This window comes from Lissotriton vulgaris, chromosome 11 (genome assembly GCF_964263255.1).
Source record: "Lissotriton vulgaris chromosome 11, aLisVul1.2, whole genome shotgun sequence".
In the NCBI taxonomy this organism is placed as follows: domain Eukaryota; kingdom Metazoa; phylum Chordata; class Amphibia; order Caudata; family Salamandridae; genus Lissotriton; species Lissotriton vulgaris.
In genome coordinates, this window is record NC_141699.1 from 398,522,796 (window position 1) to 398,549,183 (window position 26,388).

A 26,388-nucleotide genomic window follows, 5' to 3' on the forward strand; every position below is an offset into this window, starting at 1 on the left:
GTTTCTTCAAAGCCCGCCTGGATAACAACGCAGACAACAGCAAAGAGCTCTTCAACATAGTGAAGGAACTCTCCAATCTCAGCGCCAACACCAACGACATCCCCCCCCCTCGCAAGATCTGTGCGACTCACTCGCCACTTTCTTCCATCGCAGGATCGCCGACATCCACGACAGTTTCAACACTCCATCTGCTCCAACCACGACAGACCCCACCCCATACGCCACCTGCACCAACCAGCTGACCTCCTGGATCCACGTCAACGAGACACGCAAAGTCATGAACTCCATCCACTCAGGATCTCCATCTGACCCCTGCCCGCACCATGTCTTCAACAAAGCAGACTCTACCATCGCACCCCAACTACGGAAGGTCATCAACATCTCCTTCGACACAGCGACATTCCCGGAAAGCTGGAAGCACGTCGAAATCAACGCCCTCCTCAAGAAGCCCAAGGCGGACCCCAGGACCTCAAGAACTTCCGGCCCATCTCCCTGCTCCCCTTCCCGGTGAAGGTCATCGAGAAAATTGCCAACATACAGCTGACCCGCCACCTCGAGGACAACATCCTAGACCCATCGAAATCAGGTTTCAGACGAAACCACAGCACCTAGACAGCCCTCATCGCCACAACAGACGACATCCGGCGCCAACTAGACAATGGCGAAACCTCAGCCCTCATCCTCCTGGACCTGTCAGCCGCCTTTGACCCGATCTGCCACCGCACACTAAGAACACGCCTTCAAGAAGCCGGAATCCAGTAGAAAGCCCTGGACTGGACCACGTCCTTCCTCTCCGGCAGAACCCAGAGAGTCCGCCCCCAACCCTTCCGATTTAGCCACTGACATCATCTGCGGCGTACCCCAGGGCTCATCCCTCAGCCCGACCCTGTTCAACGTCCCTCGCACAAGTGGCCCGACAGCACGACCTGAACATCATCTCCTACGCCGATTAACCCCCAGCTCCTCCTCTCCCTCTCCAAGGACCCGCACACCGCCAAAACCAACCTCCACGAGGGAATGAAGGCTGTCGCCAAGTGGATGAGGGGCAGCCGCATGGAACTGAACTCAGACAAGACGGAAGTAATCATCCTCGGTCCCACCCTCTCTGCCTGGGACAACTCCTGGTGGCCGACCTCACTGGGAAGTACACCAACACCCACGGACCACGCACACAACCTAGGATTCATCCTCGACTCCTCCCTCTCCATGTCGAAACAGGTCAACACCGTCTCCTCCTCCTGCTACAGCACCCTCCGCATGCTTCGCAGGATCTACAAGTGGATCCCGACCGAAACCAGAAGAACGGTGACCCAAGCCCTCGTTAGCAGCAGGCTGGACTACGGCAACGCACTCTACGCAGGAACCCCGGCCAAACACCTACAACGGTTGCAACGGATCCAGAACGCCTCCGCCCGCCTGATCCTCAATATCCATCGACGCAGCCGCATCACCTCCCACCTTAGAGACCTGCACTGGCTCCCCGTCAACAAGAGGATCACCTTCAAGCTCCTCACCCACACACACAAAGCACTTCACAAAACCGGACCAGCCTACCTGAACAACAGACTCAACTTCTACTACCCCCCTCCCCTCAGCGCCCTAGACCCTCACGGGTAAGTAGTGCGCTTTACAAATTCAATTATTGATTGATTGATTGTAATGCCGCTCAGACGAGGCAGAGGTGGACCAGCCCGCAACGTGGTCCCATCGTCTCACCACTGCAGCTGAAAAGGAGACCGAACTATGCATGTGCCTCGCGCACCGCTCGCCTAACGGTCTCCTCCTCTCGCCACGTACGTCTGGTACGTACTGCTCATTTACGCGGAAGGAAGTGAGTCTGAAATAAGCAAACTACCGCGTCATCCCGCGACACACCCACCACTTGCTGGTGACATAGTACTGTTGGGACACACAGTTTGGAAAGCTCTATCATGTAGTGCATTACACTGCTCCCTCTAGCAGTGCCTGTTGTCAGTGAACTAAGTAGAAAAAAGCTCCTTGAGGAATTATTTCAAATGCTTCAAATAATTTCTGTTATGTCTTTTTCAAGTACACCATTTAGGGAAGGAACATAAGAAACGTGGTAACTCAAATCATTTTTATATATAATTTTTGCTCAATGATTCTTTTGGCGTATCACAAAATTAGAAAAGTACATATACTAGGCAACAAAACAACACGACAATACTCAATACATTATATCAGTAGCGTAATATACCGTTGGTACAATATGTATTATCTATACTACTATTATAAAGAGAGAACTTGCACCTTTTGGCAAGGTAAACTCTGGAACCACAGCGCCAATCCACACACCCAATACGTTTTTGTAATCCTCAGGGTGTGTAGATGGACATAGGCTCCATAAAATAAAATTAAAACGTAAATTAAAAAATTAAAATTATAAAACAAAGTAGTTCCTTGCAACTAGCGCCGGCCGCGACGTCTGCGTGAGGGGAGGAGCGGCCGGCGTTCACCAGAACCAGGAAGAGCAGTGCGACGTCTCAGTGAGGGGAGGAGCGGCGAGTAACTATGTGAATAGGCTGTCACCTTTAGGCAACGTAACGCGCTGATGCAGGTGACTTTGTATCGTATTTCCAATTACTTCTCAAGCCCCAACATGTTCCCACTCCCTTTTCACCCACACTGTCGTATCATCACCGAAAAGTGTTATAAATCGCACGGATATGCTTTGGTGCATGTGATTCCAACCAGACACTTGCACAGACTCACTAGTGCAGAGACAATATTGAACCCCCAGAGTGCAAAAACTGCACCCTGCATCTGTCCGTCAGCGACACCCTCAGCTCTGCGAATGATGTCATTCAGTGATTATTGGTGCCATGCTGCGCCAGAGCGCGGTATGTAATCTGCAATAGAATGAAACTCAATTAAACATGTTTTAAAACACTCACTTGATTTGTAATCAGGCAAGTAGTCACGCTCAAAACAGGGGGTTCTCATTTGGAGAAGGGGTGAGTAAGGTGTTTTTAATGGAAGCTGCAGATTGTTTGGGCTACACCTTGTTTCAGAACAGTCGCCTAAAATGTTGCTTTTCAACGATGTATAGCTTTTATTTAGGGTTTTCTTCACCGAAAATCATTTGCCTTTCAACACCGCTTTGAAACCAAATGTTTCTAACTATCGAGCTTTTATGCAGCCTCAAAAGCATTTCACGTTCTCCCTTCATAACCATGCTGAGCTTGTTTTAGCAACATACAACACAAATAACAAATGAGACAAGAGCAGTGTGTCCCAAATTATGGGTATCGAGAGTCAAAGCAATAAATAACGAGGCCTCTAGGCTCTATGCTTAGCTTGTCATATGCTTCAGAGACAGGTCAAAGGTCAGGTTAAGTCTCCTGACAAATTGCTGCTTATGTGTTTTTAACATGGAGGATTAGTGGTCACAAACTCCTCTCACTTTAGAGTCGAAGAAAGAAAAACAAAGTAAATATTGAGAAAGTGTAGCTGGGATACAGTGAGCATGAAAGGAACGGATGTACAATGTTATTTTTGCAACACACAACAAAATGTAAATATATGTATATGAACTGTATATATTCAAAAGTCAGGACAGCAAAAATGAAGCACATTTTTTGAAATTCTGAAGTGTGATGGAAAGAAAGATTTTATTAGAATCAAAACAGATGTAGACACTTTATTTGATGATGCACAAATAAATAAATCAACACATTATCTTTTGTGTCCAAAATAGTTCAATCAGTAAAACTCTGTCCATATTTAGTGCCCATTTCAGTGCCTCACCACACGATGCTTTAGTTACAATAATTCATCGTTTGCCTCATCTATACTACTATTATAAAGAGAGAACTTGCACCTTTTGGCAAGGTAAACTCTGGAACCACAGCACCAATCCACACACCCAATACGTTTTTGTAATCCTCAGGGTGTGTAGATGGACATAGGCTCCATAAAATAAAATTAAAACGTAAATTAAAAAATTACAATTAAAAAACAAAGTAGTCCCTTGCAACTAGCGCCGGCCGCGACGTCTGCGTGAGGGGAGGAGCGACCGGCGTTCACCAGAACCAGGAAGAGCAGCATGACGTCTCAGTGAGGGGAGGAGCGGCGAGAAGCAGAACCAGGAAGAGCTGGAGGACAACAGCGCCGGTATGAGAGAACCGGAGGAGCCGGCGGGAAGCGGAGGAGCAGTGAGAGGTACGTTGCGGCTGCACCGCCGTGTTGCTGAAGTCTGGGCGGGAGGGAGTCGGCGGGTGCACCGCCGTGTTGTTGAAGTCCGGGCAGGAGGCGGGAGGCGGGGGGTGGGAGGGAGTCGGCGGGTGCACCGCCGTGTTGCTTAAGTCCAGGGCGGGAGGCGGGGGGTGGGAGGCGTGAGGCGGGAGGGAGTTCTGCCCTGGGATAATGCAGCCCGCAGCCCCCTTCTGCCCCAGGCAACGCTGGGGCGGGCTGCTAGTACATATATATACATAGAATGCTCCTGTTACAATAGTCAGCTAATCCATCAGTTTTTTATACAAATCCTTTCATTGATGAATGCAAACCAAACGGTATAAGAGCGTCGACGTTTCGGTCTTTAACGTATAGTTTTCACCAAGACCATCCTCAGGACTATGTGTTGCATAAGATATCTACAAAAACATATACAATATATACACAATAAGTACATGGGTTCCACCTACTTATGTCCAATATATTTGACAGTCTGCTTACATTAAACTACCGTCACCACACCCAGTGTGACCATGTAAAAAACTATGTACAAAACTATTTACAACTATCAACAACCATTCCAAATAAGTCCAATAGGGCATTACATACTCACTGAACAAGTCTATCTGTCTCCAAAATGTAATCGACCACGGTTTCACAAGGAAAACCAAAGAATACTCCTATACAGATATAAGGTTAGGGTAAGTTCAGTCCATATGTACAATTATAGTGGTCATAGAAGTATCCATAAAGTACCACGAATGGAGCTTACCTCCACAGTTATTTCGAACGAGTATCTGATATAACGGGCAGGGCTCCGCTTCAAAATAGATCGGATACAATACAATCTGCAAAGATATAATTCGGGAGGTTCCATGTAAGATAGACCAAAAAACAGTATGGCACCTAACCAAGAGTTACTAAACATTACTTTAGGGGAACTTACTAGTATGTTCAGCCATAGACGAGAACGCTCTTCGTCAATCTCAGTTGGCGTTTGTTCGAGCCGCCAGTGAAACCCCAGCAGACAAACTCTCTTAGAATTGCGCGCATGCGCACAAAGTTGCCCTGGAATACCGATATGCGGCGGACATATTGGAACGGTGTTTACAATGATGTAAAATCATGCCACAAAGGAAAAATTCACAAAACGGACTGGGGAGGGGGGGGGGGTGATTTTAGGATCCTCCACACAAAACAGAAAAGTCTTTAAACATAATTATATATCGGGAATCCCGTGGTATACCAAGCAGGAGTGTACATCAAAACGGGACCAGTCAAAGAATACCTGAGTCAATACTATTACATCACAACACAAAAAATTTTTTTAAGAAAATATATATCTGAGCCAGAAATTATACACTTTCATGTCCTGTTACAGAGTCGCTAGATGTGCCATTCCACACATTGGTTTAGCCCATGTTCCACAGTACTACCTGTCCAAATCCATCTGTTTTCTTTTAATGTAAGCAGGCGATCTACATTGGTCCTTCTTTTGGAACCTTTCAGGACCTCGATTACAAACCATTTCATGTCTTTAGGACCTGGGGTATGCATGGAGCACCTAGTGTGCCCCAGGCAGTGTCTCAATCTATTCAGCCCTCCCTGTCCCAATACACAAAGTCCTGTCTGGGGTGGTGCTCGCACCTCTCCAGGCAGGAAACCTATTGTCCAAACCTCCGTGACTGGAAGGACTCCTAGCAGCAGGAGGTCAGACTTGTGTCTGTGGCAGCAGCGTCCATTTTGTGACGCTGGGGCTCTGGTTAACTTTAACCGGGATAGTCAGAACTAACATGTCTTCTCCCTCTAGAAGGGTGGAATGCTCGCAGAATTGGCGAGGGGGTAGTATTCCAAAGCTTATGACACCTTACACGACATGTTTGGATAAAGCCAAACCAAAGTTAGCATTTAACCGCAAGGTTCATAATGCACTTAAGAGTATATGGTATGGCGATATCATAGAACAGCTATAAGGACATGGTTCCGAAAGCTGCAGACAGGCTCAGCTCATGCTAGAGCACCATCCCACACATAACCAAGAACTCTCCCTCCAGGATTGTTAAGGCCTGCCATAGGAGTGACTTATAGGTTACTGTGTGTCTATAAATAAGGGTAGATATAGGAATACTATACCTAAGCAAGGGGTGATTACACAACCTTTCCCCAGCTGAGTGATCAGCCAGTTGTGTCAGTTTGAGTGGCCAGCCAGGGGTGGCATAATACATGCTGCAGCCCCTGGTAGGCCTTGGTTGCACCTATGCCCTGAGTACCTAGGGTACACTTGTACAGGGGCTGACAAGGTGAACCAATTCCCAATTGTGTATGTACCTAGAGTACATGGTTTGAATTTAGAGAGAGTGCATCTGGGCTGTGGGTCTGATTAGCAGGCCCACAGCCACATCTAAGTCGAAAACCAGTAAAGCAAAAGCAAAAAGTGGGGGTGACCATAGGAAGCAGACCCTACTCTCCTACACAACCCCCACTCCCCAAACTTAGAACATGAAGACTCAACTGGTCAAGGTTAGTTTAATGTCCCTAAGTGGAAATATCTGGAGAGTCCATCTGTGTTTGCGTGGTCAGTCCCAGGTCTATGTTCCACTGTAAAGTCCATCCCCTGTCGGGAAATGGACCACCTAAGAAGTTTGGGATTTTCACCCTTCATCTGATTTAACCATAGGAGGGGCTTGCGGGCTGTCTGAATCTTGAAGTAAGTGCCAAACAAGTATGGCCTCAGCTTCTTCAGGGCCCAAACCACAGCAAAGGCCTCCCTCTCTATAGCTGACCAACGTTTCTCTCTAGGGGTCAGCCTTCTGCTTATGAAAGCAATGTGCTGGTCTTGACCATCTATATTCAGTTGTGAAAGTACAGCTCCCACACCAAACTCAGAAGCATCTGTTTGGACTATGAACTCTTTGGAGTAATCTGGACTTTTCAGAATAGGTGCAGTACACATGGCCTGCTTCAGGTCATCAAATGCCTTTTGACAGCTAACTGTCCACTGACCTTTCTTTGGCATCTTTTTGGAAGTTAAATCATTCAGTAGTGTCACAATGGACCCATAGTGTTTCACAAACTTCCTGTAGTACCCAGACAGGCCCAAGAAAGCTCTGACCTGTGTCTGGGTGATTGGAGGAGTCCAGTCTCTGATGGTCTGGATATTGCTCTCCAGTGGTTGAATCTGACCCCCACCTACCAGGTGGCCCAGGTACACACCTTGCTCTGCCCTATCTGGCACTTAGTGGCCTTGATAGTGAGGCCTGCCTTTTGCAGGGCCTCTAAAACATTCCTCAGGTGGACCAGGTGATCCTCCCAGGTGGAGCTAAAGACAGCAATATCATCCAGATAAGCTGCACAATAGTCATCCAGTCCTGTGAGAACTTGATTCACGAGCCTTTGGAAAGTGGCAGGTGCATTCTTCAAACCAAAGGGCATTACCACAAATTGATAATGTCCTCCTGGGGTCGAAAATGCTGTCTTTTACTTTTGCATCCTCAGCTAAACTGATTTGCCAGTAGCCTGCTGTCTGGTCAAATGTGCTCAAGAACTTGGCAGAAGCCAATCTATCAATGAGCTCATCTGCCCTGGGGATGGGATGGGCATCTGTCCTAGTGACAGCATTAAGACCTCTGTAGTCCATACAAAACCTAATCTCTCTCTTACCATCTTGGGTGTGAGGTTTTGGCACCACGACCACTGGACTGGCCCAAGGGCTCTCTGAGGGCTCAATAACTCCCAGCTCCAACATCTTTTGGACCTCTGTCCTAATGCAGTCCCTGGCATGGTCAGGTTGCCTGTAGATTTTACTCTTGACAGGAGACTGTCACCAGTGTCCACCTCATGGGTGCACCAGCTTGTCTGACTTGGGGTCAGGGAAAACAGATGTCTGAAGGACTGAAGAACTTGTCTGTAGTCCTGTTGCTGATGTTCAGAGAGGCTGTCTGCAAAGACTACACCATCTACTGACCCATCATCAGGGTTCTGAGTACGCAGAGGGTCACTCTCTTCCTCCTGCCCCTCATCTGTAGCCATGAGCAATCCCATGTCTGCCCTGTCGACAAATGCTTTAAGTCTGTTGACATGAAGCACCCTGTGGGGGCTTCTGGGAGTCCCAAGGTCCACCAAGTAGGTGACATTCCCTTCTGTTCAACTATTGTATGGGATCCAGACCATTTGTCCTGGAGTGCTGCTGGGGCCACTGGCTTCAACACCCATATTTTCTGCCCTGGCTGGTACACAGTCAGCATAGCCTTTTGGTCATGCCAAGCTTTCTGAAGTTCTTGGCTGGCCTCAAGGTTTTTGGAAGCCTTCTCCATATACTCAGCCATCCTGGAGCGGAGACCAAGTACATAGTCCACTATGTCAAGTTTAGGCTTTTTGAGAGGTAACTCCCATCCTTCCTTCACAAGACATAGGGGTCCTCTAACAGGATGCCCAAACAAAAGCTCAAAAGGGCTGTAGCCAACCCCCTTTTGTGGGACCTCTCTGTAAGGAAACAGAAGGCAGGGTAAAAGGATGTCCCATCTTCGCATCAGCTTTTCAGGTAACCCTTTTATCATCCCTTTGAGGGTCTTGTTGAATCTCTCCACAAGCCCATTACACTGTGGGTGATAGGGGGTGGTGAACTTATAGTTGACACCACACTCCTTCCACATTGCAGTTAAATATCCTGACATGAAGTTTGCACCTCTGTCAGAGACAATCTCCTTTGGAAACCCCACTCTGGAGAAAACTCCAAGTAGGGCCCTAGCCACAACAGGAGCTGTTGTGGTCCTCAGGGGAATAGCTTCTGGATACCTGGTGTCATGATCCACTACATCTGTGCCCAGATGCTGTTTGGGGGTCCATTGGTCCTACAATGTCTATCCCCGCTCATTCAAAGGGTACCTCCACCAAAAGTAGTGGTATGAGGGGGGCCTTTGTGGTGCCACCTGATATCTAATTGGGCCTGCCTTAGATCTGCCCTTGAGGGTCCCCCTGTCCCAACAAACTCAACCTGATCAGACTCAAGCTCTTCTAGGACAGTTCCCTCTTGGATCTCAGAATCATCCTCCTGGGAGGGCTGATCCTCAACCTGAGGCAGGGGGGAAGGCACAGCCTTAACCCTCTTGCTCTTTCTCTTGGGTAGTGTCTGGTCTATTGTTCCAAGATCCAGCATTTGTTCAGGTAAGCACTTTTTGGCCTGTGACCTGGTCACAGCAAGGACATGTGCTGAAATTCCCAGCATTTCTGCATGGGTCCTATACTCCACCTCAGACCAAACTGAGGTTTCAAGATCATTACCTAACAGACACTCTACTGGAAGGTCTGAACTCACAACAACTCTTTTGAGGCCAGTTACCCCTCCCCAGGAGAAGTTAACAACTGCAATACTATGGGAGGTAGTATTGCAGTTGTTAACTGTTGTGGTCACTAGGTAGGTCTCACTTAGTATGATCTGATCAGGGTTCACAAAGTTAGGTGTCACCATGGTGACACTGGCACACGTTTCCCTGTAGGCCTGAGCCATCTTGTCATTTATAAAAGGTGTCTGTCTGTACTTGCTCAGATTACTGGGACTTACAGTAGAGGACATTGCTATGTCCCCATCACAGACAAGAACAGCCTGAGTTGGTACTCTGACTAGGCCAGAGTCCACCGCAGTTCCCAGGGTTAACCCTACTACACCCTTTTGCTGGGAACCACCACTAACAGCTGGACTAGGGGGAACAGTTGCCTTAGGGGCAATGGTGGTTGGTGCTGTGCCCTTCTTGGTGCACTCAATATACCAGTGAGAGACTGATTTACAGTATCCACACCAGGGCTTCTTTGGACCTTCTTGTTTTTGTTTATTCTTTTTGGAGCCACCCTCCCCCTGTGCCTTTTGGGGACCTGGTGAAGACTTCTGGTCTTTTTGTTTCTGCTCATTACCCTTCTGGTCTGCCTTTTTTGATAACCCCCTGGTTCTGGTTTTTCTGCTTAATCCTGGTTCTGACCCATTTGTCTGCATTCTTTCCCAATTCTTGGGGAGAGGTCAGATCAGAGTCAATCAGATACTGATGCAATAGCTGGTTTTGACAGTTGCTAAGGTTTTGCTCTCTCATGATCAAACTATACAATCCTTTATAGTCCCTAACTTGACTTCCCAACAACCAGCCTTCCAGAGCCTTAGTGGCACCATCAACAGAATCAGTCCAGTCCTGAGTCTGTGTGTTCTGGGTATCTCTGAACATCAATCTATACTGTTCAGTGGTTAAGCCAAACCCATCTATCAGAGCACTCTTCAGGACAGAGCAGTTGTTAGCATTCCCATCACTAACTGCGAGGAGCTTGTCTCTTCCTTTTTCTGAAAAGGAGAGCCATAACATTGCTGCCCACTGACTTTGGGGTACCTGCTGCACTTTGCAGGCCTCTCCAAAGCAGTAATCCATTTGTGGATGTCATCCCCTTCTTTGTAGGGGGGCACAATCTTGCTTAGGTGTCTATTCTCATAGGACCTATCTTTATCCTTAGGGATATTGCTGCCACCAGTGGGTTCTAACCGACTCTCTCTATGCTCTCTAGCACGAGCAAGCTTCTCTTTGGCCAAAGGCAACTTCTAGTTATTGCCTCTCAATCCTCAGAGCAGCCTCTCTCATTTTGGCCTCATGTTCCCTTCTCTGAGGGGAGGTCATCTCTCTCTGAGCAGGGCCATGAGAGCCATTTGAAGAGTGAGATTGGAGAGAATCCCTGGAGTGGGATCTTCCCCTTCGCTGCCTCTGGTTAAGCCCACTTAGGGGTCTGTATAAGGGCTGCCCATACTGACTCCCATGTGTGGCTAAGTCTCCTGACTGGGACCTGGCTATTTACCTCAGGATCAGACTCATCTTCTTCTACCCCTTCTTCTTCCTCCTCATCTGGTACTGGAGTATCAGTATTATCATCTGAGGAGGGAAAGACTTCATCTGCACTACCTGTATCACCTGTCTTAGGTGGCTGTTGAGCATCATTCTCTTCTAAGAGCTCAACCAGGAACTTTAGGGTAGGGTTTGAACCCTGTTTTAGCCTTCTAGAAGTACACAATTGTCTCAATTCTTTGAAGGTTAAGGCTTCATATCTCGAAGCAGTCCTCAAGGGATCTACTTCTTCAGGCAAAGAACCACTGGGGTTCTCTGAATGAGACATGGTTTCTAGTGAGGTGGGGTGTTGCACCTACCTACAATATTTGTTTTCCTACAGAACCTCTCTAGGAGTTGTAGTCAGGGTGTGCTAGGCCCAGGCTCTACAACAAGTAAGTTCAGTAGAACTTAAGTATACTAAGACTTGTTTTTATATGTACCTACAGGTACCTATGTGATCTTTCAAATGATATCTCAAGATTACAAGTGGTAAAACAATAGAAAGCTCTAATCCCAACCGCTGCACACCAATGTGAGAAGTTGGCCTGGTATATGATGTTCACTATTCTAGTGAACACCTTGCACCAGTCCAAACAACCCTTATGGTGATGGTTGTAAAGTCAACCTTATAGACCAGCTATCCTAGAGGTAGCGTGGACAGAACGGTCTTAGGCTAAAAAAACTCTTGAGGGCGTGTAAAGCCAGCTGTTTTATCATATGTAACCCCTTGAATACCAAATGAAAGGACACCACACAGGATATACATATATATATATATACTAGCGGCCCGTCCCGACGTTGTCCGGGTAAAAAAAGGCTAGGCAGCAATGGTTTTAGTATCATTGTACATTTGTCCCACATGATAAGAGACACATTTTGAAGCAGTGTCCCCAAAGGTCCGTTTTTCCGAATAGAGCATATTGAATCCCTTTCAAGGGAAACTGTTAGAGGCAGTTCAAAGGTAGAATGTGCTGTTTTCCCATCTGTTAGCAAAGTGGCAGCTATTCCAGATGAAGCAACAGCTAGAGCCAAATTGCCAGAAGATCGAACTTTGGCAAGTATGAGGTTGATTAAGTAAGTCTTTCCTGTGCCACCGGGGGCGTCCTTGAACAATAGTTTGCCTTGCTTCTTTTCAACACTATCAACTATGGTGTTGTAGGCAAGTTGTTGATCTGGAACTAAGTTAGGCAAGTGTTGAGCAAGGTAGTTATTTAGCTCTGGAATATTGTGTGCGGTAGCGATATTGTGGTATCCAGTTAGGTTAGTTCGGACCGCTGGCGGCAGGCTGAAATCTTGTAAGGACTTCTCGCTTAATAGATACAGTGAGTCTTCAATTTCTAATGGTCCTTGGTTTATGATTTCATTGTTGATAGCAGCCCGTGCCGACGTTGTCCTGGTATGAATTGCTGACGGCCAGTAGTATATTGTTTAGTAGGATTTCGTTTTGCTAGCATTTCTTATCTGTGACAGGCCTGTGAAACGCTCCGATTCACAATGCACTGCTGATGCACTTAAGAGTGCGCGTTCAGTAGTGTGTGAACTCGAGTTTCCCTACTTCATATTTCTTTGCAATATTATATAGCGCAAACTCGCCAACATGGCATGAGCACAATTTACATTACAGAAGAACACATTCATTTGTGGTTGGCACGGGGAGACAAAGCAATTTGCCTGGAATCACAGGATGTTGAGCTGATGCAGAGATTCGAACGAAGCTCCCCAGCTCTGAAGTTCGCAATTCTAGAACTTGTGGCGGGAGGTATTTCTAAAAGTGTATGTTGGTGCTGGCCATCAATGAGAGAGACCTGTGCATTTTTCAAATGAGTGGTGAAAAAATATTAGTATGTTGCTGGAGATGTGGGCCGCCGTGCCACCAATGTACTTACCGGGGGAGGGTAAACACTGATTATTCCGCAACTTTCTTTCCGCATACCATCACTCGGCATACTTTTATTACGAAAGTACCATGAATCTGCAATGCCATTATAATGCATGGCATTACATTTTATATGCTTTTACTACGCATACATTTACAACGAAATTCGTTGTAAATGCATGAATGGTAAAAGCATGTTTTTTTTAATGTTTGGATACGGTAAGTATGGGTATAGGGGTATATGTTTTGGGGTACTGAGGTATATGTCTTTGGGGTGTTTAGGTATTTTAAGGGTTCAGATATAGTTTTGGGTTATGGGGTACAGGGGTAGTTTTAGGGTTTAGGGATAGGTATGGGTTTTGGGGTTCAGGGGTATTTTAAGGGTTCAGATATAGTTTTGGGTTTTGGGGTACAGGGGTATTTTAAGGGTTCAACGCTAGGTTTGGGTTTTGGGGTACAGGGGTATTTTTAGGGTTCAGGGCTATGTTTGGGTTTTGGGGTATAGAGGTATTTTAGGGTTCAGGGGTAGGTTTGGGTTTTGGGGTACAGGGGTATTTTTAGGTTTTCAGGGCTAGGTTTGGGGTTTGGGTTATAGGGGTATTTTTAGGGTTCAGGGGTAGGTTTGGGCTTTGGGGTACAGGGGTATTTTAAGGGTTCAGGGCTAGGTTTGTGTTTTGGGGTACAGGGGTATTTTAGGGTTGAGGGGTAGGTTTGGGTTTTGGGGTACAGTGGTATTTTTAGGGTTCAGGGCTAGGTTTGGGTTTTGGGGTACAGGGTATTTTTAGGGTTCAGGGCTAGGTTTGGGGTTTGGGGTACAGGGGTATTTTTAGGGTTCAGGGGTAGGTTTAGGTTTTGGGGTACAGGGGTATGTTAAGAGTTCAGGGCTAGGTTTGGGTTTTGAGGTACAGGGGTATTTTTAGGGTTCAGATATAGTTTTGGGTTTTGGGGTACAGGGGTATTTTAGGGTTCTGGGGTAGGTTTGGGTTTTGGGGTACAGGGGTATTTTAAGGGTTCAGGGCTAGGATTGGGTTTTGGGGTACAGGGGTATTTTTAGGGTTCAGGGCTAGGTTTGGGTTTTGGGGTACAGGGGTATATTAAGGGTTCAGATATAGTTTTGGGTTTTGGGGTAGAGGGGTATTTTTAGGGTTCAGGGGTAGGTTTGGGTTTTGGGGTACAGGATTATTTTAAGGGTTCAGGGCTAAGTTTGGGTTTTGGGCTACAGGGGTATTTTTAGGGTTCAGGGCTATGTTTGGGTTTTGGGGTACAGAGGTATTTTAGGGTTCAGGGGTAGGTCTGGGTTTTGGGGTACAGGGGTATTTTTAGGGTTCAGGGCTAGGTTTGGGTTTTGAGGTACAGGGGTATTTATAGGGTTCAGGGCTAGGTTTGGGTTTTGGGGTACAGGGGTATTTTAAGGGTTCAGGGCTAGGTTTGTGTTTTGGGGTACAGGGGTATTTTAGGGTTCAGGGGTAGGTTTGGGGTACAGTTGTATTTTAGGGTTCAGGGCTAGGTTTGGGTTTTGGGGTACAGGGGTATTTTTAGGGTTCAGGGCTATGTTTGGGTTTTGGGGTACAGAGGTATTGTAGGGTTCAGGGGTAGGTTTGGGTTTTGGGGTACAGGCGTATTTTTAGGGTTCAGGGCTAGGTTTGGGTTTTGAGGTACAGGGGTATTTATAGGGTTCAGGGGTAGGTTTGGGGTACAGTGGTATTTTTAGGGTTCAGGGCTAGGTTTGGGTATTGGGGTACAGGGGTATTTTTAGGGTTCAGGGCTATGTTTGGGTTTTGGGGTACAGGGGTATTTTAAGGGTTCAGGGCTAGGTTTGTGTTTTGGGGTACAGGGGTATTTTAGGGTTCAGGGGTAGGTTTGGGGTACAGTGGTATTTTTAGGGTTCAGGGCTAGGTTTGGGATTTGGGGTACAGGGGTATTTTTAGGGTTCAGGGGTAGGTTTGGGTTTTGAGGTACAGAGGTATTTATAGGGTTCAGAGCTAGGTTTGGGTTTTGGGGTATAGGGGTATTTTTAGGGTTTAGGGATAGGTTTGGGTTTTGGGGTACGGGGGATATATTTATAGGGTTAAGATGGGTTAGTGTTTAAGGGTGTTGGGGTATTTTAAGGAGTAAGGGTGGGTTATGATCATGCAGGGGTATTTAAAGGGAGCAGGGTGGAATTAGCACACAATATGAGACATGGCATGAAGGGTGGAACGTACCACACGCCCCCAGTGTTTGTCACGCCTCCAACACACGCCCACAGCACAACGCAGACACACCCACAAGGGACTACTTTGCTGGCACGGTTCTTTTACCTTTTAAATGTATATCGTGGGCGTCTGTATAGCCTATGTCCTTCTGCTGCAACTGCCCTTTCCAACGCTGTATTGGGTGTTGTGATTGGTGCTGTGGTTCCTGAGATTACCCGCCTCAAAGGTTTGGGCTCTCTCTTTATATTATTAGTATAGATATATATATATATATATATATATATATATATATATATAATTGTGTATTTATTTACTAACACACTTCTCTGAACTCTTTGAGATCAGAGGCATAAGCACATAACAAGTTACTTAATCAGAATACGTTAAGTTGCACAAAATACAGTTAGGCCCTAGGGGTGAAGCAAACCATATGCTAAGAAAGTGGTATAAGTACCACGTCACGAGAAAAAGAAAGGCCTAGGGCCTAGAGAATCGCTGGGGTTACACTATCTGACCCTTAGGTTAGGAGTAGGAGGCCCACAGGCGGCGCGTGCAGTGTCTTTACACACACGCAAGAGTCAATGTTAAGTCAATGGGAACTTAGAGTTTAGAAAAAGAAGGATTTAGGACACTTCCGGTCTAGCTAGAAGGAAACAACTAAAAACCTAGACACTTGGATAGTTAATACCCTTGGGAGCACTGAAGTACTCGCGTTACGGCATCCACAGGAAGCGGGTGCATAGGTGTGAAGATGTGTCGAGTTTCGCCGTTGAAGTCTATGGAGCCTGTGAAGAAAGATGCTGCAGGCGACCAGGAGGAAGATGTCCGGGCGGATCCAAGGGTGGATCGAGGATGAAGAGGGCCTGAAAGCAGAGGGGACAGAGTCTGGGTCACTTGCCAGTGACCGGGTGGAACCAGGAAGGAACCAGACGACGTCGAGGAGCAATCCGGTGATGTCATGAAGCTTGTCTCTTCAGCCACGCGGACCAGGAGCCGTTGAGGACGACCGGATGCTGGAGAAGAGCTGTCCCACAAAGGTTCTCGCAGATGGAGGGGTTGACCGCCGGATTGGAGTCAACAAGCCTTGGCAAAAGCAACCCACGCAGGATTCAAGGCTTCTGATGCAGACCAGCAAGGTCTGAGGTGCCTCGCCTTTGCAGGGAGGCAAGGGCCAGACTGGAGCAACCAGACCAGCGAGTTGGTTCAAAAGGATTGTCGTCACAGAGGCTACTAGCCAACGGGCCAGCAACCGGACAACGCGTCGAGCAGAACACAAGCAGAAGGGCCCCACGCAGAACTTGTGGAGTGTGGATGGCTGATCTTCGGTGCAGGTGGAGCTCGGATTCGGGGCTTCTCAATCCCCAGTGCACAGCTTCGAGGATACCTCAGGAGCTGCACAGTTAGCAAGTCGTGGACTTTTCAAGATGGCCGGTCCCACGTGTCTCGTCGCCTCCACGGATCTCAGCTACGCTGCAGACGTGAAGAGAGGGTCAGAGAGGTCTGGAGGTCTGGAAGCCTGGGTCTTGTCAGGCTCTGTGCTCGGGTCCCGGCAGGAGCGTCGACAAAGCAAGCCGTTGATTTGCTGGATGGTGCCTGGTTGCCCAGGGTGGTCACTCCTTGGCCACAAGGGAGATTCTTCAGTCTTCAGCTTCAGCAGAATGTCGAAGGTCCAGAGTTTCGTTTCAAGTTTCAGTTCAGGATCTAATCTAAAGTCCTGGGGCTCAGCTCCTACCTTTATACAACTAAAAGGGGCTGGTTTACTGTCTAGGTCCCTCCTATGGGTGGGACCAGGAAGGGGGTTGGTTACACCCCCTTTCCTTTGTCCAGTTTCGCGCCAGAGCTGGGGCTGGAGTGCCCCAGCAACCAGTTTGAACTGGGGTATGCATGGAGCACCTAGTGTGCCCCAAGCAGTGTCTCAATCTATTCAGCCCTCCCTGTCCCAATACACAAAGTCCTGTCTGGGGGGGGTGCTCGCACCTCTCCAGGCAGGAAACCTATTGTCCAAACCTCCGTGACTGGAAGGACTCCCAGCAGCAGGAGGTCAGACTTGTGTCTGTGGCAGCAGCGTCCATTTTGTGACGCTGGGGCTCTGGTTAACTTTAACCGGGATACTCAGAACTAACATGTCTTCTCCCTCTAGAAGGGTGGAATGCTACCCCCGTCCCCAGAATTGGCGAGGGGGTAGTATTCCAAAGCGTATGATGACCTGTTTGGATAAAACCAAACCAAAGTTAGCATTTAACCACGAGGTTCATAATGCACTTAAGAGTATATGGTATGGCGATATCATAGAACCGCTATAAGGACATGGTTCCGAAAGCTGCAGAGGGGCTCAGCTCATGCTAGAGCACATTCTCACACATAACCAGGCACTCTGCCTCCAGGATTGTTAAGGCCTGCCATAGCAGTGACTCATAGGTTACTGTGTGTCTATATATAAGGGTAGATATAGAAATACTATACCTAAGCAAGGGGTGATTACACAACCTTTCCCCAGCTGAGTGATCAGCCAGTTGTGTCAGTTTGAGTGGCCAGCCAGGGGTGGCATAATACATGCTGCAGCCCCTGGTAGGCCTTGGCTGCACTTATGCCCTGAGTACCTAAGGTACACTTCTACAGGGGCTGACAAGGTGAACCAATTCCCAATTGTGTATGTACCTAGAGTACATGGTTTGAATTTAGAGAGAGTGCATCTGGGCTGTGGGTCTGATTAGCAGGCCCACAGCCACATCTAAGTCGAAAACCAGTAAAGCAAAAGCAAAAAGTGGGGGTGACCATATGAAGCAGACCCTACTCTCCTGCATGAAGTTCAGTCTTTTGAGTGTTTTGCTGACTGTGTACAATAAACGCTTAACACCGTCCTCTTATACTGCTTTACTGCTCAACCACACTATCACAAATAGAGAGTGAGGTACTATCTAACTTTACCTCTACCTACCTTTGGGGTTCCACTGGACTCTGTGCACACTATACCTCACTTTGGTATTGTATATACAGAGCCAACTTTCTGCATACCCTTCAGGGCACACTTCACACATAAAAAAGGGGCAACCATGCTATCTTAGGGAATATCCTGATAGCTGACATCTGCAAAGCGGCCACCTGGTGAACACCAAGCCATACTGTGTGGACAGCTTAGCCTGACAGCAGGCCAGTTTTAAGAACTTTATTGCAAACATTAGCATCATCTATTCTCTAGACAGCGGTTATGGAGGGCACTGCTTTACAGCCAGTGCATGCCAATCTGCAGCCACACTAAAAACTGAAAATGATACTTAGCCTGTACCATCTGTTTGTACCGTGTAGTGCTGTAGATTCACTTCCGCCCACCCTCCTCCTCGAAAGTTTTCAATGATAGCAGATCTTTTATTTCTCAGTTGACATTGCATAACTCACTCACTCCACACTCATTCTGAACTGCTGTGCTTAAAACCAAGATGAAGTTGGTGCTCATTGTCAACCAGAGGAGGAGGCAGCACATATTGTAACTTTAAAGACATTTTCAAAGAAAAACAACTTGTAAACTTCCGAGCTCTAACACTGGATGGCAGCAGTAGGCAGAGCATGTGAATCTACAGTACTAAACGTTATGAACAGATGCTTACAGTGTGAGTAATATTTTCCTTCTATTTTGTTTGGGATGTAATTTTCAGTTCACATAAATTGACAAATATCAAATGTGCAATCAGTGTTATCCTTGGAACCACTACACTGACTATACATTGATGCACCCATCAAGCTGTAATACATATAACCTGCCTAGCTAACTAGACCGTTCTGGTTTCTTTCATCCCAGAGGGTTTTGGTTGCTTTTCTTGTTGCTTTAGACTGTGTTTCAATAATTACTCTTCATTTAATATAGCAATACAAATACACTTCTTTTTTTCGTTTAGCTTGAAATATGTTTTTGTATTTCTAGGGTTCAAGTCAATCTGAAACACTCTAAAAAGTGGGCAGCAGAATAGTGATTTGATTTTCCTGATTTATCCTAATGTTCAGCTATCCTCTGGTGGACCTTACCTCTGGTGGAAGTCTTAGCACTAACAAGGGGTGAGAGGATGTGGCGATATTGCCAAAGCTGCTGACGTTGGAACTGGGGAACCAAATTTGAGTCTCAACCACGATCAACATCCTGTGATTCTGGACAAATGACTTCAGTACCTTAAAAAAAAATGCGACCATGTGTAATGTAACTGGTGCTAATGTAAAGCGCTCCAATCCCTTATGGTCGACTTTGCACTTTTTAACACTGTGCAAATAAAAAAAAGAGCTTTACCACCCTTGCAATTGTTCTAAGTCAGCAAAGAACGAATGAGGAATTTACATTTCATGCCCAACCATGGAGCAAGATCAGAGAGTGGGTTGGCTAAAGTCACCACAATAAGCAAATTACAGTACACAAACTCACTACCCGGAAAGTGTCTACCTTTGTCTTGGATTTGCACTTCACTTTTCTTACTGCTCAAGCTGGCTTTCGCACATTGTTTAACTGTTTTTCGCTCGGAGGAGAGAGAGAAGTCCTAATGCAGAACCATGATTTAACATTTGTATTTTTATAACCTGCAGGGCAGCTGTATACCTGTTTGAAGAAATGCTGCAAGGCAAAGGAGTGGAAAATTATGTCCTCGTTTTACGATGAATTGAAGTCCAAGTTAGAGCTATCGAAAATGTAGAACATCCAGTAACTGGGCTTTAACTCTTCGAGAACAGCCAAGCCGCTGGGGAGGAAATCCATTGCCAGTCCAAAAACCAATTGCAAGGGTTTCTACGGAAGCTTGGTGACATGCATTGAAGGCAAAAGGTGTAACAACAATGAAGAACTGTGAATTACTCCATTGATTGGTCTAAAGCCCTGAAATCAAGGGTATTACCCTGACGTTTGTCGGAGCAAAGAGAGATCAAAGGTGCTTGTAGAATCGAAATGTAATTAACAAAAAGTAATGCTGTTCACAAAAGCACCTGATTATTTTTAGGCAGTGTCCTGATGAGATACATGCACCAAACATACCACCCCTGCTCATTTTGCATTTTACCACCTTGAAATATTTACATTTTGCAGTATTTTGCACACATTCAGCTACTAAAAAGGATATATCAACTGAAGATTAATTTCTGCCTGCATGACTAGATATTCGACAGAGTTACGCAGTTATTTGGTTTAGAATGTTCATATAAAACAAATTCACAAAAGAAACCCTACAACACCCCTTTCCTTGCAACCCTATTTTAGTTCTCATTGTTATTGTAGCATGAATTTGATCACCAAGGATTTGTATCGGATGAGGTTGCGCTTTACTATACACGTTTGGAATCTTACCCTATTTTTACCCTTGCGAAGTTACCCATAATGTTGAATTTTCTTTCATTCAACAATAATTACTCCGTTGGCAATTTTACAATTTGTTTTTAATGGATTTGTTTGCGGAAAACATACAATTTGTAAAATGCAGTCTTGGTGGTCAACATATTGACTTTTACAGAACTTTCCTATAGCAATTTTGTAGGTTGTGAAAAATAACATAGTGCAAGACTGAAAGAGTGCAACAACCCGTTCCTACAGCGAGCAGTTCTGGCAGTCCTGAAGCACAAACAGTAAATGGATATTGGGAGTGCTGCCTCTTGGCTATAGGATGTTAATGCTTCCTAATGCTTATAGTAAAATGTGGCTGTTTCATCAGGGTTTCTAAATAGCGATGCCCAACCCCCTCCTTCCAGCACTAAAACCTGTGCTTTGCCAAAAGAAAGACAAGCCATCCAGTGTTTTGGCTGCATGACATAGTCCGGCAGTAAATATAGTTGTTTTAGGCAATTTTGATTCTGAGGCTTTTTCACACTGTTAGTCCAAATAATGACTTTCAAAAGCCAGATTCCCTAATGCAAAGCTCCTCTTCCAACTCTTGATCCTTGCATAGAACAAGGTACCTTTCGAGCTCTAAATTGATCACAGGATGACTGAATAACTTACCCACAGGAGAGTGCCCTTCTGCAAACCTGAACTCCTCAGAGATAATGTCCTCCCTCATAGACTTCTCAGGTTGAAGAGAAAGAATTCCTAGAAGGTATAAGTTGCCTTATTAAATACATAATCATGGGAATCAAGCCCTAATTCCCCTCTCCTTATCGACTTATGCTGTAGTTCTGTTGGAACCACCTGAAATTCATGTTTGAAACTTTTCACCTGATTTTGAAATGGTGGCAAATAGCTTTCTTTGCTTCACGAAAATCACGTTTCGCTTATCATTGACCCCAGAAAAAAATAAAACCTGAAATGGTACTTATCCAAAAATCCATGTTTCAGATGTACACCTTTGGGTGCTGTAATAATTTCTGCCCCTAGCTGAAAACTAATAATAAAAGTTGTTAGCATAAAAAGTCGTTTCAGTTCGGAAGGTACAAACAGTCCTCTGCCTAACAAATTTGATTGGGAAAAAACTGATCAAGCTCCATTTTAAGGAAACTAGCAATCTAGGTGTTTGCTGGGATTCTCAAATAATAAGATTTTTCCTCAGATGTTTCCTTTGAAAGAAATGTAAAGCACAGCCCTCTCCTACCTGACCCTCTGCCCTGCTATCCGTTATTATCGCAATCGCTGCCCAAACATTAGAGCGATCCCAAGGCAGATCCTGGCTTTTCTTGACTATAGCCCCACCAATGACTGTGTTGTGGTGGCCAGAGCACGTCATAAGTAAGTCCATTCTTAAATTGACTCTGTTGATCATACAGAAAGGTGCCTGGTCATTTGAAAGGCCTGCTGCATCATCAACTGGGAAAAGAGGAACTCAAGTAGCAAGAGAGTAATTGAAATACGAAGTAATTTCAGCAACAGTCAGTACTTAATGGGACCATAGGCGATACTATGAACACTAGTGCATTCTTAGAGGTTGAAGATCAACAGGAGGAAGCTGCTTTACAATATAGCTGTGTGGAAGAGACGTTTAATGGTGGAGTCCTATCACGGAAAAAATTGTCTGCTAAGTAACATCTACACTGGCATCCCAGAATCTTTGAGGAATAGTAAGTGGACATCGTCAAGAAAGGATCATGTGAGCTGTGTGCTATTCCAAGGGCTTAGTCTTTTCGAGAAAATATTATGCATACAAATTATTTTTAAAAAGCTACAGGAATTGCTAGAAGATAACAAAAAGCATACCTTCCTTGAAATACACTACAGACTATTGATCCGGTTTACATTTCACAGAGCCTAGTACAAGACCCTTGCACCATGGAAAGGAGTTTTTTGGTATTTCTCCACTTCTCCTGTTCTTTCAGCCCTATCAGCAGGGCAAGATTTTAGGAAAAGCTAACGAAGACAAGCGTGAACACCCAGCCAGATCACTATTATAATGGAAAGTGTGTGCCACATCCATGGCTCAAGTCTGCTTTAGCCAGTGCTTAATTTGTAAAATGTTAAGTGCCAGGGCTCCGACCAAGAGGCCACTGCAGCTTGCAGCACCCATCGCCCTTTTCAGTGCTGCCAAAACAACTACTTACCATCTCTCTCGCATGTAAATGGGACAGTTTAGATTATTCCAGGTCTCCAAAGCTAAAGGAATGGCTGGGGAGGCAGGTATTCGCACTATTTGAATGTATGATGTATTCATAAACATCCGTGGTTCTGCTCACCTCTAAATTAGATGAGCAGTGCCACCATGTGGAAAACTGTCGACACCTTAGTTCGAACAGTTAGGTGTGGGTGCCGAGCACCGGAAACCAATTAAGTGCCGGTGCTGAGCACTGGAAACCTCCTGCTCAAATTAAGCACTGGCTTTAGCCCGAGTGACCTGTTCACAAATGTTTTCAACAAACTCTGGAGTGGCGCAATACCGCCTGTTAGCTTCCATGCTCCCTACCCATCTGCAAAGACATCCCAAAGCTGGGAAAGACTGACTTAGCGCTTCTAATGTATACAGGCAACTCCAATTCTGTCGAGGAAAGTGAGTGTATTCCAATATTTTGTGTATAGGAGAGAAATCAACGTTATCAGTAAAGAACAACCAAATGTGCCAGAAACATGCTAAAAAAAAAAAATCTTTTTACCTTGAATTGATATCTCTGTAATAAAAAAACTCAGGCTTTATACTATGTAGGTATTATTGTAATTGAAATCCAAGTTAATTCACAAAATTTATGATGGCACAGGTATAATCGAGGTCATTTGCTGCAGGTTTTCACTTGCACGTCTGTCGCTGCTGTAAAACTAAGTAAACTTCTACTCCTGTGTCAGTTTAAACAGCAAGTCAACAGCAAACCAGCAGAACATGAGACAACTTGGGTAGAGTTCCGGTGGAGAACATTGAAGGCTTGAGCCCAAAAACTGCGAAAAAATGACCCCGTTTTATGTGGCAAATTTTCCACAATGATAAATGCTTGTGCAGGCTCCTTTCTTAAACAATTGCTCAAGACACAAAAATTCCACCAAAATATTTTGCGCTGGGAAAAAAGATACAGAGAGAACGGGATGGTTCGTGACAAATACATGATCTTGGGGAATGGAGTGATACACGTAACTACAACTATATTGAAAAATGCCTTGATGTATTCAGAAACCAATGTGTCCCCTTTTCCCACCCATTTTATTTTTAATTTACTCCTGTTCCCCTCCTTATTTCTGCTTCCTTTTTGTCCTTCTGTAATGATGAAATCCGTATGCTAAGGAAAAGGCTTGCGCTGGTTAAAATGTAAATGCCCTACATCCTGTATATTTTGTGCACAAAAGGGTACATTTCTTTTAAATGTAAAAATGCTTTCCCATGGTCTGTGCCTTAAAGCATAATGCCTATCTTGCACAACTGCATTGGCTTCTTGTGACGTTTTGATCCGAAATAGAGTTGGCCAGGATCGCCCTCTAAACTGGGTTCAGTGTATGTTGGTGTGGCTGAGACTTGGTACTCAGAGCCTTATATTCTCAGAGGCTGAAAATCTGACCAGAATGATGGTTTAAACTCCAGTGCTAAAACTGAAGATGCCAAGACTCCAGTGCACCTTTCATGGGTGTAAAATTTGCTCTCCGTTACCTCATATGCTGATTTGTTCTAAACTAACTGTATTTCTTGTATTTTGCTGTTCCCTCATGATTGTTTTTTAATCATTGTTTTTTTAACTATTATTGTGTAAATTCTGCTCATGCCCGCATGAGTACGTGTTTCTACCTTAAAAATATAAAGTGATGAAAAACAATGAAGCTCAAGTCCTTGACGAGAAGGGGAAGCTTTCATTTAACTGATTTTCTATATCAGGCAGGGGCATATGTACAAAGTTTTTTTGCAGCCATAAAATCGGCCAGTTTTCGACTGCAGGAAAGCAATGTTTAATGTACATATACCAAATTGCAATTTGGTAACTTGTTACCAAATCACAGTTTGGCTTAGCGAGTCATTATTTGGAAGGTGTATGTTTTGGTCGTCCCTTCCAAATACAGAACTGCTGTGGTAAATGTTTTGCGACCGATTTATGGTCGAAAGCATATTTGGTAACCATTCGCAAATGGTAAGGACCCCTTCCCCTTTGTGAATGTTGAAACCAATATTTGTTAACAGCAGGGAGTGATCCCACGGACCACCGTCTACTCATATAAAATGAAAATTATACATTTCATTTTATTTTTTGAAACGCCTCCAGTTTTCGATTTCAAGGAAGAAAGGCAGCATTTAAAAAAGACATTTAAAAAAATTGCTTTATTAAAAAAAAACAATCAAAGACGTGGTGGTCTACTGGCCTCAGAAGGCCACCATCCCTTTGATGGCTGCAATTCCTAATGGGTCACAAGCTGTTACCTACCTCATTAATATTCATGAGGTAGGTTTATTTATAATTGCTATTTATGAGGTACACGTTTTTGTGCATTAGGAATTGCGATTTCATAATTGCAAATAGGTAAGAATCGCAATTAGGAAACTTCAATCTCTACATTTTGTACATATGGCTCCTAGAACAGTTAACTTCTAAATGCTCCTAAAGCTTTCATCTTCTTCAAACTAACACTAAAAGTAGCAAAGCCATACTGTGGCTAAATGTTACTTTGCCTAGCGTTGCCAGATCTATTGAACAGCTGCCAGCTAGTTCCTAAGCATTCCTAAAATTAGCAGAAGATGGAGTGAAGCATAGGTTTAGCAGATAAAAAGAGTAAAGAGCAGTAAAAAAAAAAAAAGTGTCCAGCACCAAACAGTTTGACGAACTGGGGAAACAAGAACAGAACTAGATTCAATGCGGAGGTGTCCTAGCTTCTCAGCCAACAACGTTGCTAGTAAACCATGTCTCTTTCCTACACACTAACTTTTAAGAAGTGTCCATTTCAGCCCAGGCCCAAGCAAGAGTTAATGTACATGGGTCTCTAAATCTGGCTTCACCTGCTTCAGGCCGAATGGGACTGGAACAGTCTTCCCCCACCCTCCTCCACCCCTGTTGAGAGCTGGAAAGAACTGGAATGGGAAAGTTCAGGAAGGCAGAGCCCTCCTGGCTCTGTACTATTGCCAGGTGCCATCCAAAAGATTTGTTAAAGATATAAAATAGGTGGATTTCTATCATGTCTAAATGCTGCAGGGGAGATACATGGCTGCAAAAGAAAGCTATCTGTGACACTTAGCACAGGGTTACAATTATCATTTTAAACAAATTGTGCTCAAAGCATTGTTTGAAAGTGCCAACTGAGGGGCGTGGCCAAGATGGCGGGCTGAGCGGTCGCACTCGCTGTGAGCTCCGCCGGATCGGAGCCCTTAACCTACTAATTTAGCACTGGTCTCCCCCCCGGGACCCTGCATTTAGCGAGATATAGGTGCTGGATGTTGGAGTGGAGGCTGTGAGTGCGGAAATCGCCGGAATTGGAGGTTGAACGGTCCCGGAGTCCTTGCTGGGAATGAAGAGGGCCTTTGGCCTGGAGCGGAAGTGGAGCCGAGTCTTGGTTTGGGAGCCCGTCCGCCTTGGTGACTGCAGAGGAGCCGCCGTTGCTTCTCGTCTGACCCTGACCTTCACCACAGCACCCTACCCTGCGGCGAACCCCGAGGAGTTGAGCGGCTTGGCGACCGGAGGCGGGGCATCGAAGGAGGGAGCCGCGGGGCTGGGCATTACGCGAGGCCGTGGCTTTGGCCTATACCCCCGGACGGCGAAGGCACCAGGAGTCGCGAGGCGCTGCGCTCGCCCGATAACCCATCGGAGGGACCCTCTGGGTACTGGACTGCGTTCCCGGATCCGGAAGTACTGAGAAGGGGGTCGAGAGACATGATACTGCGGCCCAGGAAGATCCCGCACGTGGCGCAGAGACTGCGGCCTACCT

General features: G+C 45.7%; 1 protein-coding gene across 1 annotated transcript in view; it reads left to right on the plus strand.

Moving 5' to 3' along the window:
* LOC147679864 (poly(ADP-ribose) glycohydrolase-like) overlaps nt 1-20,318 on the plus strand; it is a 471,979-nt gene extending 451,661 nt beyond the window's left edge. The window contains exon 16 of the mRNA XM_086943423.1: nt 19,686-20,318. Coding sequence (XP_086799549.1) covers nt 19,686-19,792 — 107 coding nt within the window. The 3' untranslated portion in view covers nt 19,793-20,318. The remainder of the gene's footprint in view (nt 1-19,685) is intronic.
* Nucleotides 20,319-26,388: the final 6,070 nt, after the last annotated feature.